The 18,092-nt window shown below is 52.3% G+C and overlaps 1 protein-coding gene across 4 annotated transcripts in view; it reads left to right on the top strand.

Moving 5' to 3' along the window:
• ITPK1 (inositol-tetrakisphosphate 1-kinase) overlaps nt 1–18,092 on the top strand; it is a 179,395-nt gene that overhangs the window by 35,362 nt on the left and 125,941 nt on the right. For 2 of the 4 annotated variants that reach the window (XM_042944141.1, XM_042944143.1), the window contains exon 3: nt 6,732–6,756. In XM_042944141.1, the coding sequence (XP_042800075.1) occupies nt 6,732–6,756 (25 nt within the window). Of the gene's footprint in view, nt 1–4,085; nt 4,553–6,731; nt 6,757–18,092 lie in introns of those variants that run through there. The other 2 variants (XM_042944140.1, XM_042944142.1) reach the window with 2 other exon arrangements.

Raw genomic sequence — 18,092 nt, 5'->3', positions numbered from 1 at the left:
ACAGCAGAGAACCATGAGATCATGACCTGAGCTGAAGTTGGACCCTCAACAGACTGAGCCACCCAGGTGCCCCGAAAGCAGTTCTTGATGAGCCCAAGCGTCCCCTTTTTTGACAGACTGAATTATTTGATTGCCACTCTGCTCTCTCTGAGTGCCTGCAGTTCTCGCTGTCACCACCAGGCTTTTCTCTCCTTATTAGTCAGAGGGCACCTCTGTGTCTCAGCATCACCCTCTCTCTCTCCCTTGCTGATTCACCATCTCATGTGCTTTACACACATGTCTGCAGTCGTCAGGTCTTACACCTGCCCTAGAAGGTTCTGTTGGGCCAGAAGGATCACACCCATTTACCAGATAGGAAAGCTGAGACCCAGGTCCGTGTCTGCTGCTGGTTTCTACAGGGCCCTGCTCTGCAGTGAGGCAGGCCTCCCGCTTGACGGGAGTCGTCGTCCCAAGATATCCTGTGTTCCCCTTCTTAGTGCCATATGCAGTGGCCAAGGCCCAGGCCTTATGTGGCCTCCTTGTGGTGGCCTCCTTGTGGTATGGGTTTGTGGACACTTCTCCGTCTAGGTGTTCTGCCTCCCTGGCTTCTGGGACCTTCTATTTCTCCTGCTTTTGACCCTCTTCATTGGGCCCCTTTGTTGTCTCCTTTCCTCCCACGCTGGGTCATCCGGGTAGTTTTGTCACCTTCAGGAAGTGGTAGCTGTTGTCACTTACTGAGCACCTGCTGTAGTAAGCAAGACAGTGACCAGTGACAGAGACTCAGGGTAAACTGGCTTAAGCAGATAATCTGCAAGTGCAAGTCTGGAGAGGACAGGCTCCAGGCCGGCTGGATCGGGTCTGGAGCTCCAGCAAGAGGGTTACGGCTTTTCCTTCTGGTGCGGGCTCCTCCTTGTGAGTCTGGCCACAGAGAGGTGATGGCGTGCCAATGCTCCTGGCCGTGTTCTTTGTGCTGTGGACAGTCCCCCAGGACCTGTTCTGGCAGGGACCAGGACTGGCCTGGCTCAGGTCCTGTTCCTGTCCTTCATCTTACCGAGGTGCCAGGCCACGTGCCACCCCTGGAGAGGGTGCGGCCCTCCCCTGCGTGGTTTGCTTGCTTATCAGAATCACGTGAGATCAAGGAGGGATAGTTCTGGAAGGCTGGAGGGTAGTACAGAGCAAAGTAACAGAAGCCCACATTCCTAGTGTGGGCCCCAATAGCCCTGTGAGGTGAGTTGCAGGATTCTTCTCACCTGACAAATGGGGAAACGGAGGCACAGGTACAGTTAGGTCTGGTTCCATGGTCTCCTCTTAGGGACGCACCCCGCCTCTTACCTTTCATCTGCCTCCCTGATTGCATTTTCTGAGCCCTGAGCTGTCACTCAGCTCAGTTCTGGGTTTCTGATCACCTGCTGGCACGACCATGGTCGGGAAGATGGAAGAGTTGACTGTCATCATGCAGCGTGCTCTCCGTCCTCTGCTGGCGCTGGCACGTGACCTTGGCCTGCTGTGCCCAGACTGAGTGTCACAGCTATTGTAGTTCTTGCATGTCCTTTAGTCCTGTCCCCGAGACCTGGAAGGGCTGCACCTGAAGGAACACCTCCCGGCCTCCCCTCCCCCAGTCTGGTCCTGCTACTCCTCAAGCACAAGCTGCTGCTGCTTCTCACACCTGGCTGCCCCCTGAGCAACAGCTGGGGCTTGAACAAGCCCCGAATCCCTCCCTGGCCTTAGACCTTAGACCTCCGGATCAGAGTCTGCAGGACTAGACCTTGAATGGGTATTTTTGACAAACCCCAGTGGTGATTCTTAGTCATCCACCCTGGTATTTGGGACCCACTGGCCCACAGGGTAAAGGCCAGACTGCGCTGTGATATTCTGGGCCTCTGGGCCTTGCTTGCATCTTCTGTCCACTTCTCATTGCCCCTGCCCACTCCTCGTAGTGGATCTTATGCTCACACACTCCCTTTTGGGAAGGGGGGCACTCCTCATGTTATTCCTCTTTAATCTCTCCTCCCTAGTGTTGGTCTGTAGTTTCCCTTCAGTTGTCTTCCAAATGGCCAATGCCGCCTCCTCCCGGAAGTTTTCCCTGATTGCTCTCCCTCCTGTCCTGAAAGGCTAGTTTGTTTTGTAAGTGAGCATTTAAAATTCCTCAAGGCTGTGCTCTCCTTAGGCTTCTGGTGAGGAAGGGTCTTTTTACGATATAGATCCTCCCTTCACAGCTATCCAGTTTTTGGAAAAACATTTGGAAAAAGTTTATGAGTTGTGGGGGTAGATCTCTGTCCAAAACTTATCAATGTAATAGGTACTGAGAAAGTGACAGTTTTAGAGCCTGTAGAAGTTTTCTCCAGGTGCAGGCTTTTTAATAAACTCCTTTGATTATTTAACTTTAACTTTTAGTGTTACTTTTTCTATCATTTTGGGAGTAATATCTATCCTTATTGTAGGAAACTAGAAAATACACGGAAATGTATGGGGCGCCTGGGTGGCTCAGTCGGTTGGGCGTCCGACTTCAGCTCAGGTCACGATCTCGCGTCCATGGGTTCGAGCCCCGTGTCGGGCTCTGGGCTGATGGCTCAGAGCCTGGAGCCTGCTTCCGATTCTGTGTCTCCCTCTCTCTCTGACCCTCCCCCGTTCATGCTCTGTCTCTCTCTGTCTCAAAAATAAATAAACATTACAAAAAAAATTAAAAAAAAAAAAAAAAAAGAAAATACACGGAAATGTAAAGGAAAAAAAAGCCACCCGTCACTTTTCTGCTGTGTCCACAGTTTACAGGCTTTGTGCTCCCTCCTGGTCTGTTTTTCAGATACTCGAATATTGAAATGCCCTTAGAATCCAGACTGAATGCTCCTTCTAGGGCAGTCTGGTGATTCCAGAATGGGCATTGTTTCAGCTCCTCTTTGAGCACAACTTGGAAGCTTTTCTAGATGAATCCTGAACTCCTGCTTCACTTTACTGATTGATTGATTGACTCATGCTTTATCAGGCATTTACCTTATGCCAAGTACTGAGAATGCTGGCAGCTGGAGCTTTACCTTTATTCATTCATTCATTCATTTATTCATTTATCTATCTACCTACCTATTTATTTAAAATATTTATTTTGAGGGAGAGAGAAAATGAGTGAGTGGGGGAGGCCAGAAAGAGAGGAAGAGAGAATCCTAAGCCCGACGTGAGGCTTGAACTCATGAACCATGAGATCGTGATCTGAGCCCAAATCAAGAGTCAGATGCTTAACCGACTGAGCCACCCAGGCGCCACTGGAGTTTTACCTATTATTTACAAGACAATTCAAAAAACACACTCCTCTAGTTTTTGAGAATATGTTGTTGGATGCACGTGGCACAGAGCTCAAGCATGAGAGAGCACAGTGAAAAAGAAGTCTTCTCACCCCACCCCCCGGCTGCCCTTGCCCTTGACCAGAGGCCATCCCACTACTGTTTGCTTGTGGTACTTTCAGATTCATTCTGTATATATGCAAGCCCTCCTTCTTGTGCTGGATGCTGTTCTGAACGCAGGTAATTGCACACCGCACACGGGGTTTTGCACCTTGTATTTTCACATAGCAGTGTCTTAGCGAGAAAGCCTTGAGGGTGCATGGAGGACTTCTGCATTCTTTTTACTCACTGCCTAGTATTTCTCTGACCACGTGTGGTTTGTTAAAGGTCTCTTAGGGTGTGTAAGTTGCTACTGGTCTTCTGCTGTCACAGCGTGGCAATTAACAGCCACAGCCTGGAACACTGCACATTTGAGGACGTCTGTGGGGTGCGATGAGGGACTGGAGTTTTCAGGGGGAGCAGTTAATCACTTGACAACGAGTTCTCTGGTTTATCTTCCCCTCCGTCTTCCCCTTGGGCGTCCTGAACCAAATCCTGAACGTTTGGGATTTCAGGAGCCTGCTGTTTGGAAAATGAGGGTTGTTGCCTCCCCTCTTACACCGAGGCTCTGTAGCATGGAGACCAGGCTGGTCCATCTCAGTGTCTCCTGTGCCGGCTCTGCTGGGCCTGTCAGTTGCCACCCAGGTGTGGGCGAGCCTGGCTGCAGAGCCACTGCGCGCACTTCCCGAGATCACCCAGCCTCCGCTTGCTCATCCGAGTAATGGGTCATCACTGCCCCTCCCTGGTTGGGCTGCGGAAGCCGTCAGTGAGCAGAGAGCATCCGTCACACCATAGCTGCCCTCGCCTTGAGGGTGTCTCGCGTACTTGTGTGGCCTGATGTGGGCTGAAAGGGGAGCCGCGCCCCCTCCTTTCTGCCAGAGTCACAATTTATCCTGTTCTTGGAGCTCTGAGGCGCAGAGGAACGGGTCTGGCCCCTGACAGCTCAGCCACACTTAAGATTTTCAGCCTGCCTGTTCTCAGGATTACTGTTTTGTTTTATGTTATGGGTCTCTTGTGTTTTCAGAGTTAGCTCAAAGTTAGCATCCTGTTTGTTTTTTAGGACCGGGGGAGGGAGAGCTGACTGGGATGAGGTCAGATGTAGACGGATTGGAAGTGACCCGCAGTTGGCTTCATAAGGAGATGAGAGCCACACGCCGGGACAATCGGGATGCCGTGAGGATTAACGAAGAGGGAAAACCCAGGTCTGGGCTGCAGCCCAGCGGAAGCCCTTTTCTACCTGGTGCGGGTCACGTCCACTTGCGCCCTCTGTCTCCTTCAGTGCTGTCCATTTTTCCTGAGGTGTGGCTCCAAGTCCTTTGGGACTGGCTGAGGGGGGCTGCTCCCTTAGCCGTTTGAAATTTCTGTCCTGGGGCAGGGTCAAAGTGCAGAGTCACACTGAACCTTACCTGGCTGGTCACGGTCCTGAGCCAAGTGCCCTAGGACCGGTTCCTATCACCCATGCTCACGTGGGGCGGGACAATCTGGGAATGAGGCCAATGCACTGAGGTGTCCACAGGGCTCAGAGATGATGTGGGTTGTGAGCTGGTGCAGATTTCTCAGGGCGCCGTCTGCCCCCCTGCTGTGGGTGCTGGTGGCCCAGGGCCGTGCTCTTGTGCCCAGTCTCCCCTCCATGAAGTCATGGCAGTACATCGGTATTGGCTGTCATTCCTTCTGGAACTCTAGAGAAGCTGAGTGATGGTGGAGACCCCGGGGAGCATCAACCACTGTGGTTTTCCCACTGGGTTCCTTGGGACCCGAGGTTGTGTTGAGGTTGTTGGGGGTTAAGGGGAGGGCCGGTTTGGCGTATCCTGCAGTGCGAGCCGGTCCGCCCTCTTGGACTGACCTCGTGGCTTCCTTCGGAGGTTCCACTTGGTGCCCGGCTCTCAGAAGGTAACGTAAGATTGGTAGCTGTCACTTCAGCTGTGTTGTGTGAGGGAATGGTGTCAGTGCCCACTCACTGGTGCCCAGAGACTTCCCGGGGGCTTTGTGCCCACCTCCTCCCCTAGACCGTGAGCCCCTCCAGGGCCCGAGCGATGGCTGTCGCATTTATTGTGCCCCTGAGTGCTGGGCCAGTCTGGGCATGGGAACCCGAGCGAGGTGTTTATGTACTTACGTTTAGGGAGTGTCTGTATGCCGGGCGGGCCCCATAAGTAGGCACAGGGTACACACAGCCATTGAATCTGCCATAGTCCCTGCTCTAATTTCTGACCTTTCCTGGTCACGGGTCCTTTGAGCGTCCGTGGGCGGCCTAGCCTTTCTTCTCAGGAAAACACTTGTGGGCATGGCCATTGGCAAGCCATCTGCATTCCATGCATCCTGTGCCTTCCCTAGCATCCTGCCCCAGGCGACAGCCCATTGGGGCTCTGGAACGAAGGGCTGGGATATAGTGGTAGCCCCAAGTTCTCGGGAATATTCTGGCTCTGCGTGGGTCAGTGGGGCGAGGGTGTCGTGGGTCAGGGAAGGCTTCCTGGGAGAACTTCTGTCTGAGCCACATCCTGAAAGCTCGGCTGGAAAGTGTGGACCAAGACTTGGAGAAGGGGCATGGCCCTGTGCCCAAAGGCTTTCAGTGAGGAATGTAGGGCAGGGGAGGTAAAGGTGGGTGTGTGGCAGGGGGCCTTTGTGCACTGCTCAGAGCCCCTGATCCTGTCTGTAATGGGGTGGGGTCATTAGGGCATGTGTGTAGGTGAATATTGGCCATGGGATTGTGGGTGAGAGATGGAAGAGGCAGGGCCCGGGCTTGCAGGAATATTGGCGAGGCCCGTGATGGTTGAGTCAGGGTGGAAGGATGCATAGGGGGTCAGTGGGGGCTAAAGATGGCCAGGATTGCACTGAACTGAGCAGGGCTGAAGGGTTTGGGGAACTCCTGCAGTGTGGGAGAGCAGATGGGCTGAGGCAGACCTGGGAGGCCAGGCCGAGGTAGTAGACCTGATATGGGAAGAAATGGGGAGCCATGGGAGGTGGTTGAGTCCAGGAGGGAAGGTCAGGCCATTGGGGGTAAATAAGGTGGAGGGAAGGGTACAGGGGTGATCCAGGCTGGAGCTGTGCCCATGAAGGGCTGGCCCTGAGATTGGAGAGCGGGATGCCTATGAGGAAAACCAGCAAACTTGGGGTCCTTGTAGAACTACAGCCAAGTCCCTCTCAGGAAACAACTCACTCTCTCTCTCTCTCTCTCTCTCTCTCTCTCTCTCTCTGCCTGAAGGTGGCCTTGAGGACTGGCTAGGAGTTTGCAGACTTTCCCTTTGCAAATGAGGCTGTTCTGGGGATCCTGTTTGAGAGGTGCAGCTGCAGGCTGTCCTGCCATCAGCTGGCTGTAGTGAATGTTCTGGAAGGATGCTTCCTGGCTGCCTGAGTAACCTTTGTTTTCTTTGTTTCTCTCCACAGGAAGCGGGGGATAGAAGTCGTGCAGGTGAGTACAGACCATATCTTCACTGTTGTTCGTGTGGGTGGGCCTTTTAGGGCCCCCTTTCCCCTTCTCCCTCAAGAATCTGGGTGCTTTTTTTAAAAATTTTTTTTTTTTTTACATTTATTTATTTTTGATAGACAGATACAGAGCACAAGTGGGGGAGGTGCAGAGAGAGAAGGAGACACAGAATCCGAAGCCGGCTCCAGGCTCTGAGTTGTCAGCACAGAGCCCGACGCAGGGCTCGAACTCACAAACCGTGAAATCATGACCTGAGCCGAAGTCGGATGCTTAACCGACTGAGCTGCCCGGGCGCCCCAAGAGTCTGGGTGCTTAGCTTCTTCACTTGCATGTCATTTTTAACTTCTCCCCCTGTGGAATCTCTGTGGTTTCTGCCCTGGCAGAATGTGGGTCATGCTTGGTGGTCTCTGGGTCTTGTGGAGTTGCAGTGGGGTCATCGGTGGAAGGAGCTGGCTTGGGGGAGAAGCGGGGCTCTGGGTGGGAGTGGGGGTACAGGGTGCGGGAGCTTAGCCACCCCGCCAGACATCCGTGGTCCTGATGCCCCCACGGTTGGTCCATGCCTGCCCTCCGTCTTTGCTGAGGGAGCACGAGTCCCCCTGGGCCCCTGCCTTGGCTGTTCAGCCCTCTGAGGGTGAGTCTTCTCCTATCTTGGACCATTCTTGTGAGTGGTATCATCTCCAAGAGTACTCTTTCCCCTCTCCTTTCCCCCTCCCCCTCCCCCTCCCCAGGTCAGGTGCATCCCCATCCTGCTATCAGTTGGTGACACCCAATCTTCTCTGTGGGCCACTGGTTCCTGGAAGGTGGACCGAGTCAGTATGGGGGGCTCCTGACCCTTGGGCTGCCTCACTCTGGGGCAGACTTAAGTCAGGTGCTCATTGGCTGGAGAAGGAGGGATGGATGGAGAGAGAATCCCTCCCAGGGCCTGGGGCGGGCTCTGTGGCCCCAAAATAGATGTACCTGCTCTGACAGTGGCCATTGGGGGTGGTTGGTGGGGTGGGGCTGGGTGGCTGTGTCTGGAAGCCTTGGTCTCCCTCTGGTCTCCCTCCTTGTAGCAGGTTGAACTTGTCACCTGGAGGCTGAGGTTGGTTTTGGGGGAGGAGGCAGTTTCTGGAAGCCCCTCGTCAACGGTAGAGTTTTCAACCAGGCTCATTTTGGCTCTGCAAAGTTGTGTGATCTGCACTGAGTTTTTCTGTGGACCTTAATTTCTTACACATTAAAAGAGGGAAGTCGGAATTCAGGAATGGCTGAGAAGTATGCTTTCGGGGCCGCTTCTGATTGATTGGTAGTGGCTGCCTGGAGGAATCTAAATCTGTGAGTGGCTGAGGGCAGGGGTTGATTGATAATGCCTGTCGGGGGTCCAGCAGTGGGCAGAGGAAGTGCAGTTGTACCTTGGTCATTCTGGGGCCAGGTGTCTCACATCGGTCCTGCTCCAGGATGCTTTGGCTTATTTTGGTCTCTTAGTCCTTACCTACGGTTACCTTGGATGTCACCAGATCCTTTGCAGATGCTGCTGTACCCACCATCAAGTCCTGGCCTTAAAGTTGGAGCTGTAGCTGGAGGTTGCTAAGAGAAGGTCCAGGTGCTTCCCTGAGGTTAACTATAGCGCTTGTCCAGGTTCACGAAGAAATTTCTGCGGGGGAACGATATTTAGAGGAAGTGAATTCACGTGCTCACCAATAAACACGTTACTTAAAAGGGGAAAAAATGTGCCCTTCCCCCAATACCTGATTCCTGTCCTGGAAAATCCTAGACTAACACAGTAGGGTGCCACTACCCCTACCAAAAGAGGGAGGGGGGGAGGGGAGAAGAGGGGAGAGGGACTTGGAATTTCAGGATGTGAGGAATAACCTGGGGGTTCAGTGTGTTTGCTTTTACATGGCTTCCTGGGAAGGTTTAGATGAAAACCTCTAGTTATTTATTTATTCAATTTTTTTTAAAGTTTTTTTTTTTTTTTTTTTAATTTGAGAGAGAGAGAGTGCATGTGTGAGTGTGAGTGGGGGAGGGGCAGAGAGAGGGTGAGAGAGAGAGAGAGAGAGAGAGAGAGACAGACACAGAGAGAGAGAGAGAGAGAGAGAGAGAGAGAGAGAGAGAGAGAGCATCCTAAGCAGGCTCCATGCTGTCAGCACAGAGCCCAACGCGGGGCTGGGACCTCACAAACTGTGAGATCACGACCTGAGCCAAAATCAAGAGTCGGATGCTTAACTGAGCCACCAGGGCGCCCGGGACTAAAACCTTGGAGCCATTGTTACGGAGTGTACCGGGCAGAAGAGTTACGAAATGCTTCCTTGATGTGTCTGCTGTTCCTTTTGGTGATGACTTCGGGGAGGAAGTGGTGACCGGGCACCAGAGAGAAGCCAAACTGGACGCTTTCCACGCCAGTATCTAAAAATAAAACCCACCGCGACGCCTCCCTGTTCACCTCCTCCTGGCAGCCCCGAGTGTTTGGAGAACTTGAAATTTCAAGATGTAGAGAAAGACTCTTTGCAAAATCTGGAAGCCAAGGCACTTGGCTGGGTTTTCAAAATTAGCCAGGCCTCTGTGCGCCAGATCCCCGGGCTGGTGGGCCGCTGGGTGCTGGAGATGGTGGGTGCTCGCCAGATACGAGGTGTCAGTGACTGAGGGGGCGGAGAGGAAGCGTGCCGTCGGCCAACACCCAGTATCTCTTGTGTCTGGCCCCCCAGTGGCAATGTCCCTTTTTGTGCAGCCATCCAGTGACACGAGTAGTGCTTTCGTGCCCATTTTAGAGACGAGCCTCCATTGAGGCTCAGGATGTTGTGACTTCCCCTGGGGGAACTCAGCTGGTAAGTGGTAGAGTTGGGTTTTGACTGTGGGTCAGTTTGTCTCCAGAGCCCGTGGTTTTTCTGCTCCATTTATTGACTGTTTCCAGGCCTGTTGTCACCTGGGCTTTGGCTTCTATTTAGAAAAAGGATGTTGGGGTCCGGGGTCAGGAACCGAGACTGTAGAGTGCTGGTAAGATCCCAAGGTACCCTCCCGTCAGGGAAGTTATTTCTCTGCCTGGGATTTAAAGGCAGTAGTAACAACGTGAGTGTCGACATTTATCGGGGACTGTGGTGTACCAGGCACTGATACCGTTTACTTGACAGAAACATCTGTGGGTAACCTCTCCAAGGTAGGATGGGAGCACATTCAAGAAGGCAAAATTTGGGGCGCCTGGGTGGCTCAGTCTGTTAAGCGTCTGACTTTGGCTCAGGTCTTGATCTCGCGGTTCATGAGTTCGAGCCTCACATTGGGCTCTCTGCTGTCAGCACAGAGCCTGGAGCCTGCTTCAGATTCTGTGTCTCCCTCTCTTCTCTGCCCTTCCCCCGCTCGCACACTCTCTTTCCCTGTCTCAAAAATAAATAATATTAAAATTAACAAAAACAAAAGAAAGCAAAATTTGCAGGTCCTCAACTTCCTCATGTGCTCATTTCCTCACCACATCTGCTTGGGAAGGAGCCTGTAAACCCTCCTTCCTGGCACCCTTTCCACATTGGCCTCCTCCCACTTCTGCGGAGGCAGTGCATGCAGCAGTGAGGGTTAGGATCACCTGGGCCCAGGTTTCTGGCTGTGTGACCTTGCACTAGATGCCTGATCCCTCGGAGCCTCAGTCTCCCTGTCTGTAAAATGGGGACAATACTTGTGCCTGTCCCCCGGGATCACCTGAGACCTAATTGAGTTAATTTGGGTAAGGCAGCTGGTACCATGCTTCGCACACAGCAAGCTTGTTATTTACATTGTCAAGGCAGATACGACCCTGGGGCATAAAACCCACCTAGGCCTTGTCACCCATGGTCCCCCTGGGGCAGGTAAGGTTTCTCCAGTTCTTCCCTTGCAACAAAATTGAAAGAGGATCTGAACGAGTTGTCAGCTGATAGAGCATTAGAAATGATTTTTGATAACAAATGACTATAATTCTTAGCATATAATTTTAAAGGAATTCAGAGAATTTGCTATGTAAATCTCTTCCCATCCCATCCTTTTGCTTGAAGAAGGGGTGTTAGCGCTTGCATCTATAAACATTGAAAAATACAACTGACAGTGAGCTCTGCCTTCATCTGTGGGTACTTGAAATACTTTTGAAAAATTCCCACTCGTCTCTTCTGAGATGTGTTCCTAATAAGCTGTGATGTTTTTCCTTGTACAGTCAGTGATGTTTCGGTCATGTGCATCCGTTATGTACTGATAGTAATTGTAATAATAATTCAAGCCAGAAGAAAATTTCTGACACTTAGAGCTTAATGGTCACACGAAATTAAAAAATTGAAACCTTTATATACATACAGTTCTTTTTTGCCTAGTAGTGTAATAGACTACTCAGTAAAAGGCCTTTTACCATAGAATTCACTGAAGGATGCGGGTTGGGTATTGGGCTTGGAGGAGGCAAAGGGAACTTTTCTAAATCTCCCAGTGTTTTAAGAGGCACTGGATTCTGTGATTTTAGGATGGATGGTGGTGGACCTCAAATCGCTATGGTATTTAGATTCCACTGGATCCATTTAAAAGAGAAACAGGAACAGTTTTATTTTGAAATGTTAATATTTACAGTATGTTGGAAATTACATCCTTTCCAAGTATTTAAACTTACGATGAGAAATTTTAGATGTCAACTGGAAAATGCACAAAAAGATACGTAATTGTAAACATTTATTCTGGGGGCTTTGGTTGGAAGGCCACTGCTTTAGGACGCTACCCCATTGACTTCTCAGAACTGGGCTCAGAGGCAGGTGCCATCTCCGAGGGGGCAGTGGCTTGGCTCCTAGGCCATCCAGACGCTGGGGCCTGTGCGGCCACTGAGACCCAGAAAAGCCTTGGCAACGGGCCTGTCTGCGGGCCGACTGGTGTCCCCTAACTTGGGCCTGTTAGGCCAGGTGGTGCTGTAATTCGGAAAACCTGCTGTTCTCTGCTCATGTAGCAGGAGAAGCCCCCAGTCCAGGAGGAGTGCTGCCTTGTGTTTAATGTCGGGGCTCAGGCAAGAAGACAAGGGGAGAGTGAGGCACACTGTGAGATGGGGTGCCCTCTGCTCCCAGCTCCGGAGGGGCTGCCTGTCATGACAGTGATGGTCGCAGGCACCTGTTTGCCTCGGTTTCTTCCTCGGTATTATTGTAATGAGGATGCCGGACACGCCCTGACTCCTCCATTTCAGGCCTTGCTTAGCCACTGAGGCCCCTCACGGCCAGCAGGTGTGGGTTGGGAAGACTGGGCTCTCCCCGTAGCGGCATTCAGCGCATCTTTCTTGGGTGCCTGCGGTGCGCCAGGCCGCGGGTGTGGGGGACTCACCGTGCCAAAGCCTGGTTCCTTCCTTCTGAAGTCTGCAGTCTGCAGTCGGCATCCAGAGCCAGAGTTGGTGGGGGTCACTTGCACAGGCGTGCAAGAGATGAAGTCAGGAAGGCGTCCCAGAGAAAGGCAGGGTAAGCCTTGCTCATGGCTATAGGCCTCGTCCACCTGACAGAGCCTAGCTGAGAGCCACGTTCAAACCCATGGTCCCGACAGGTGCTTCACCTATGTCCCAGGCTGTTCTGCTCCTGCTCCTGCAACACACAGGTTGCAGAAATGACCAAATGCAAGCTGTGGCACAGCCATCAGTGTCCCTCCACCCACTGAGCCTTCATTTGGAGAAAACATTTCTTGACCTCCTGGGTCATCTGTGGCCTCGGGGGCCTAGGGTGTGAGCCTAGGGCTCTGCCGAAGGCCAGGCAGGAAGTTTGCATCAGCCTTGAAGGATGGCGTTACCTTGGGAGCATTTTCCACTCTGACCTGATCTGTGGGGAAGGCTTGGGAGGGAAGCCTGGGAGGTTCTTTGTCCCTGGACCCCATTGCCCCTTTCTAGGGCAGCCCTGAACTTAAGGGAAGGAGATCTGGAAAGAACAACTCATCTGTTGTCCTGCCACCTCCAGCCTCAGCATCCTCGGGAAGGTGTGTTTTGCATCCCTGCCTCGCACATTATGGGGGCTGTCACCAGTTTGCAAAGCCCAAGGGGAGAAGGAGAGGGCTGTTTGCAGGAGAGGGGGCCGGAGTTGTATTTTAAAATGCAAACGAACAAGCTGTAAGTGTGGGAAGTACAGCCACCCGTCATAGATTCACTGTCTTCCTTCCAAATTCTTTGAGAATCCAGACATTACGAAACCCAGTCCCCGGAGCAGCCGCTGTTTCTCAAGTGGGCAAGGACGAAAGAAGTTCCCCCAGCTTGCCGGGCAGGCGGCAGGCCTTTGCTCCGGGTTTCTCCAGAATTGTTGCTTGCTTGAGATGTTGGAGTGCTTTGTATACATGTTTGCACGGTTCCTGTGCGAACCATTCGGGAAAGGAGGTTGGGTGGTGGTCCCTCAAGCAGAAAGGGAAAGACGGGCTGAGGGCTGGAGGGGGCGTGCCAGGCGGTCTAGGGCTCGTCTGTGCTGTGGTGGGGGCCTGTGAGGACACAGGGGTGGACGGTTAGGGGAGGGTGGACAGAGGATGAGGAAAGCCTTGTAGGGAAGTTGATGCTTCTTGGTACAGGATATACCCAGCTTAGGTTGGGGGGCGGGTAAGATATTTGAATGTCGTTACAGGCAGAGAGCACATGTGAACAAGGACCCAGAAGCTGGGCAAGGGGGTCTTTTGTCTGTGAGAGGCTTGGAAACACTGGGTCCTTGGCCCCGATGGAGTTGGCAAGTAGTCAGGCCGGAGAGGGCGGCGGGGCCAGACCTAGAATGGGCTGGTGATCTGTTCACAGGCGTGGGTTCAGTGGGCATTAAAGGGCTTTTGTGTCGGAGAGGCGTGTGCTCCAGTGAGAAGGCATGACAGGAGATCCCACTGCAGGGCATATGGAGGACGGTTAGATAAAGACTGGGCTAGAAGGCAGAGAACTGGGTCTTCTGGAAGGAGCCCGGGACCATGGCCTGCAGTGGTGGTGGTCATGGTGATGGGGTCTGGCTGGGATTAATTTAGTAGTGGAAGGCAAGGGGAGACAGATGATGGGACGTGGGTGGATGTGGCGGGTGAGTGAGATTGAGGGTCACTTCCCAGACTTCTCACTTGTTTCTGGACATGCATGGGGGTGCAAGGAGAGGACCAGTGAGGGGGGAGGGCTGGTTCAGATAGGCGCGTTGAATCCAGTAACTGGCTTATTGAAAGCCAGAGGGAGAGAGTCTGTTGGCTGAGCAGGGTGCTTCTTTCCAAGGTTTACAGATGTTGAGTTCTCTGGCCAGCTGTAAGAAATATATTTGTTATTTGGGTAATATTTTCAGTGGTTCAGAAATTGCTTTAAAAGGTATGTACTTAGAGACGCCTGGGTGGCTCAGTCAGTTCAGCATCTGACTTCAGCTCAGGTCATGATCTTACGGTTTGTGAGTTGGAACCCTTGTGTTGGGCTCTGTGCTGGCAGCTCAGAGCCTGGAGCCTGCTTCGGATTCTGTGTCTCCCTCTCTTGCTCTGCCTCTCCCCTGCTCATGCTCTCTCTCTCTCTCTCTCTCTCTGTCTCTCTCAAAAATAAAAACATTAAAAAAAAAAAAAGGTACGTACTTAAAAGTGTCAGATGATTTAATCCTCGCCTGGGTTCACTCTGCCACCAACACCGTCTGCACGGTGCTTTTGCTGCCTGGCCTCGTGCCCTCACTAGATTTTATTTCCAGGTGGTTGGGGCCCACGAGGGGTGGACATTCTGCCTTTTGTCCGTCCCCTCTGCCGGGTGTTTGGGAGCCAAATACAGGGGCTCCGAGAATATAGGTTGTCTTGGTGTTTACTGGGGGCCTGACGTCCTCGTAGCTGGAAGAGCTCATGGCAGTTATCCAGCTGTCTCCTCATGGGCGGGGGCTTTTCTCAAGGCTACCAGAATGTGACTCTGACCCTGACCTCTGATAGCAGACAGCAGCACCTCTAGGGAGCATGGCCATGAGATTGGGAAGTCGACTCTATGAAGAACGTTTCCATGGTTGTTTGGGTCTGTTATTGGGATACAGATTACTCTTTTTTTTTTTCAATAAAAAAATTTTTTTTAATGTTTATTTATTTTAGAGAGAGAGGGAAAGAGAGAGAGCGAGAGAGCGAGCCAGTAGGGGAGGGGCAGAGGGAGAGGGAGACAAGAATCTGAAGCAGGCTCCAGGCTCCGAGCTGTCAGCACAGAGCCTGATGTGGGGCTTGAACTCATGAACCGCGAGATCGTGACCTGAGCTGAAGTTGGATGCTTAACCAACTGAGCCACCCAGGTGCCCCCAGGTATACAGATTGTTCTTGTCTGTGCTTGACCTTCCCGAGGAGCCCAGAGACCTGGGTTTGAGTTTCCATTAGTTTGTCTTCTGAGTATGTGATCCTACCTTAATCATCTTTAAAATGGGAGGACATTTACTACACAGGACCTAAGACACCTGATGGAAGCTTAAGGAGTACGGGTTTATTGTCCCCTCATCCTTTGTTACGAACCATGTGGCTTAAGGGTGGAGGGGCACAGCCGTAAGTGAGGCAGTGCTTAGAAAAATACGTTGTCTACTGATCTCTTTGCTTTGCCCTCCCCACCTTCCATCATCCAAGTAACACTTTTTGGTTTCTAGCTGTGTGAATTTAGCTTAACTCCTTTTTTATTTATACTTTATTTTTTTATTTTTGAGAGAGAGAGAGAGTGAGTGGGAGAGGGGCAGAGAGAAAGGGAGACACAGGATCCAAAGTGGTCTCTGTGCTGTCCACCCGATGCAGGGCTCGAACTCAGAAACTGGGAGATCATGACCCGAGTTGAAATCAGATGCTTAACCGACTGAGCCACCCAGGCACCTCTGAATTCCTTTTTAAAAGATACATGTTATTTCTTACCATTTGAAATGCAGGTATTTGTATTTCTTTTTTTCAAAACATTGAAAATTATTTTCATTCTCCGTCATTTACTTAGCATATATATGTAACAGAGTCAGACAAGTTTATGTGAAAACATCAGGGTGTTTTTTACAATAATGGTGCATGGGGCGGGGGGAATGTTCTTTAAATCAGGGTCTGCTCTTATCAGATGTTTTTAGGAGCTGTTAAGAGACGCATCTTGGAGGACGACATGGGAAAATGCTCATGAGCTGCTACGTGCTGCCCATGTACGCTGAATGGTTTCAGTTCTGTCAGTTTTATTTTTATTCTTGAGCTTTTTAGGCTTGCTGTTGCAAATAGAAACTGTCTCTGGCGTCGGGGCAGTCCTGTGTGGCTTCGGAGGCCTGTGATTCTCAGTTCTGGGGTGTTCTTTCCCCAGCCTTTGACTCGGTGAGTCAACTTGAACTTATCCTTAAAACAGAAAGCGGCCCTGCCAGGGAAGCCGGGCACCGGTGCTCCACGGTGCCAGGGTGTGCCCTGTCAGGACCCAGGCTTCTCCATACCATTCCACACGGAGTCGGGGCCCTGGGTCCCTGGTCCCCTTCCGCGCAGTGACCATACAAGCGAAGAGATGAAAAGAGGCACGTGGGGGAAATAGGAAGGAGGAAAAGGGCAACCGAAAGCCGCTGCCTGTTTTGAGGTTGCTTGGAGGTGGTGTTGTCCAGGGCGTCACTCCTCAAAATGTGGTCCTGTTGGAGTGGCCAGCCCAGAGCTGCTCAGTCCCGGTCCTCCGTGCAGTTGTAGGAGTGCCAGTGCAGCTGGGAGGGGGGGCCCTCTGGGGGCTGAGACTGGGCGAGGCGGGGCATTGACTGGAGGGCCCTGGGCGCACGGCCTGCGCTGTGAGAAGCAGGCATTGCCTTCGGCTCAGGCTCGCGGACCACCGAGCGGCTTGAGTCTTTCATTGGCCAAGAAGCTGGCATCACCCTCCCCACTGCCATGTTTTTATTTGTGCTGTTAGACGTGTGCTCAGGTGTCACCTTGACCCTGACACCTTCCTGGCTCTCTCAGCGGATCCCCCCCACCCCTGGCTTCCCATGCCTAGCTGGAGCTACAAGTCGATGTCTTCTCCTGGGCCAGAACTTTCTTGTCTCTGGGGAGTGCAGGGCCTGGCCCTGGTGTGTGCTCCATTTACTGGGTGATGTGGGTGATGGAAACCCTTGATTATTCTTTCTTCATGAAGTACTATGTGTTCGTTTCTGAAATTTGGGGAGAGAAAGACAGGCTTAAAGATGCAAGCCCAGAGATAATCCTTGAAACACTTATTTCAGTCTTTTTTCGTACCTTTACCTAAAATATCTTGTTAAGTATTGTGTGAATCCAGGTTGGGCTTTTCTTATCTGTAGGTTTTCTGACCTGCGTTTGGAGGATGGACACACGTTGATTTGCTTGTGCTGTTTACTCTCCTTGGAAATGATCCTTGCGAGGGCGGCACCAGTTTTCTGCCGTCCCGCTGTCTCAGCCTCAGGAACCTTTTCTCTGCTCTGGAACCCTAGGTTCTAGTGGTTTCTGGTTTGCTGTTCCGAACAGTGCTGCTGTTCTCTCTTTGGTTCTCTGTTTGGATCGCCCTCTAGAAGTGACGTTACTGAGTCTGAGGCACCAGGATCTTACAGTGTGTGGAGCCCTGTGGCCTGTAGACCGTTTGTGGCCCTGAGCCGCTGCCCACGGTGTGGACTCAGTGGTGGTTTATCACAGTGTCCCCTTGCCTGACTCTGTGCCAGCAGTGGGGGGGGGGGGGGTTAGGGGACCCAGGGACGGACAGGCAGCCTTGGCAGTGGCTGATGCCTCCGAAAGGCTGTGTGTGGCTGCCACTCGGCCACCCTGCCTGAAGATTGCAGTGGCTGCCCCTGCGCTGTGCTAGTCTCTGGCCTCTGGGAGGTGAGGGAGGACAGTGCTGGGGCAGGTCTTTGAGGCCCCTGGGCCTAGAGGGAGGGGCAGACCGTTAGAAGCCCAGGCTGTGGGAGAATTGATTGGGTCCTGAGGAACCCAGTCAGATGGGCAACTCCTTAGGGAGGGGTCACTATAATGGGTGGGGGAGGTGATCAAAGCAGATGTGCACACAGCCTCGTGTGGTCTGGGAACTTCCGTGAGCATTTACTATGTTAACTAATTTAATCCCCACGACAATCCAGAGAAGGACGGTTAGTACTCTTATAGGTGCTGTTTAATGGATAAACTTCTGTTATCCCCACTTTACAGATGAGGCAACTGAGTCCGAGAGAGCTCGCCCCAGTCCCTGAGCTAGCACGAGGCAGAGAAAACCCAGCACGCTGGCTCCCTGGTCCATCTGTGACCCTCCACGCCCCACTGCTGGTTTTGCATGATTCTGAAAGCAGCGCTTCCTTGCAATTCCTTTGCCTGCGGTGTCTTGAACCCTCTCCTGGACCGGGCCCATCTGTCTGCTGGCCAGCTGCTCAAGTGCTCTTTCTCACACAAGCCCCATCTTGACCCAGCGAGGCCGCAGCACCAGGGGGACAGGGTGATGTCCCATCCCTTGGAGGGGTTCA

This window comes from Panthera leo, chromosome B3 (assembly GCF_018350215.1).
Source record: "Panthera leo isolate Ple1 chromosome B3, P.leo_Ple1_pat1.1, whole genome shotgun sequence".
Lineage (NCBI taxonomy): Eukaryota > Metazoa > Chordata > Mammalia > Carnivora > Felidae > Panthera > Panthera leo.
The sequence above is the reverse complement of the archived record's forward strand: the minus strand, read 5'-3'. Positions and strand labels throughout refer to the sequence as shown.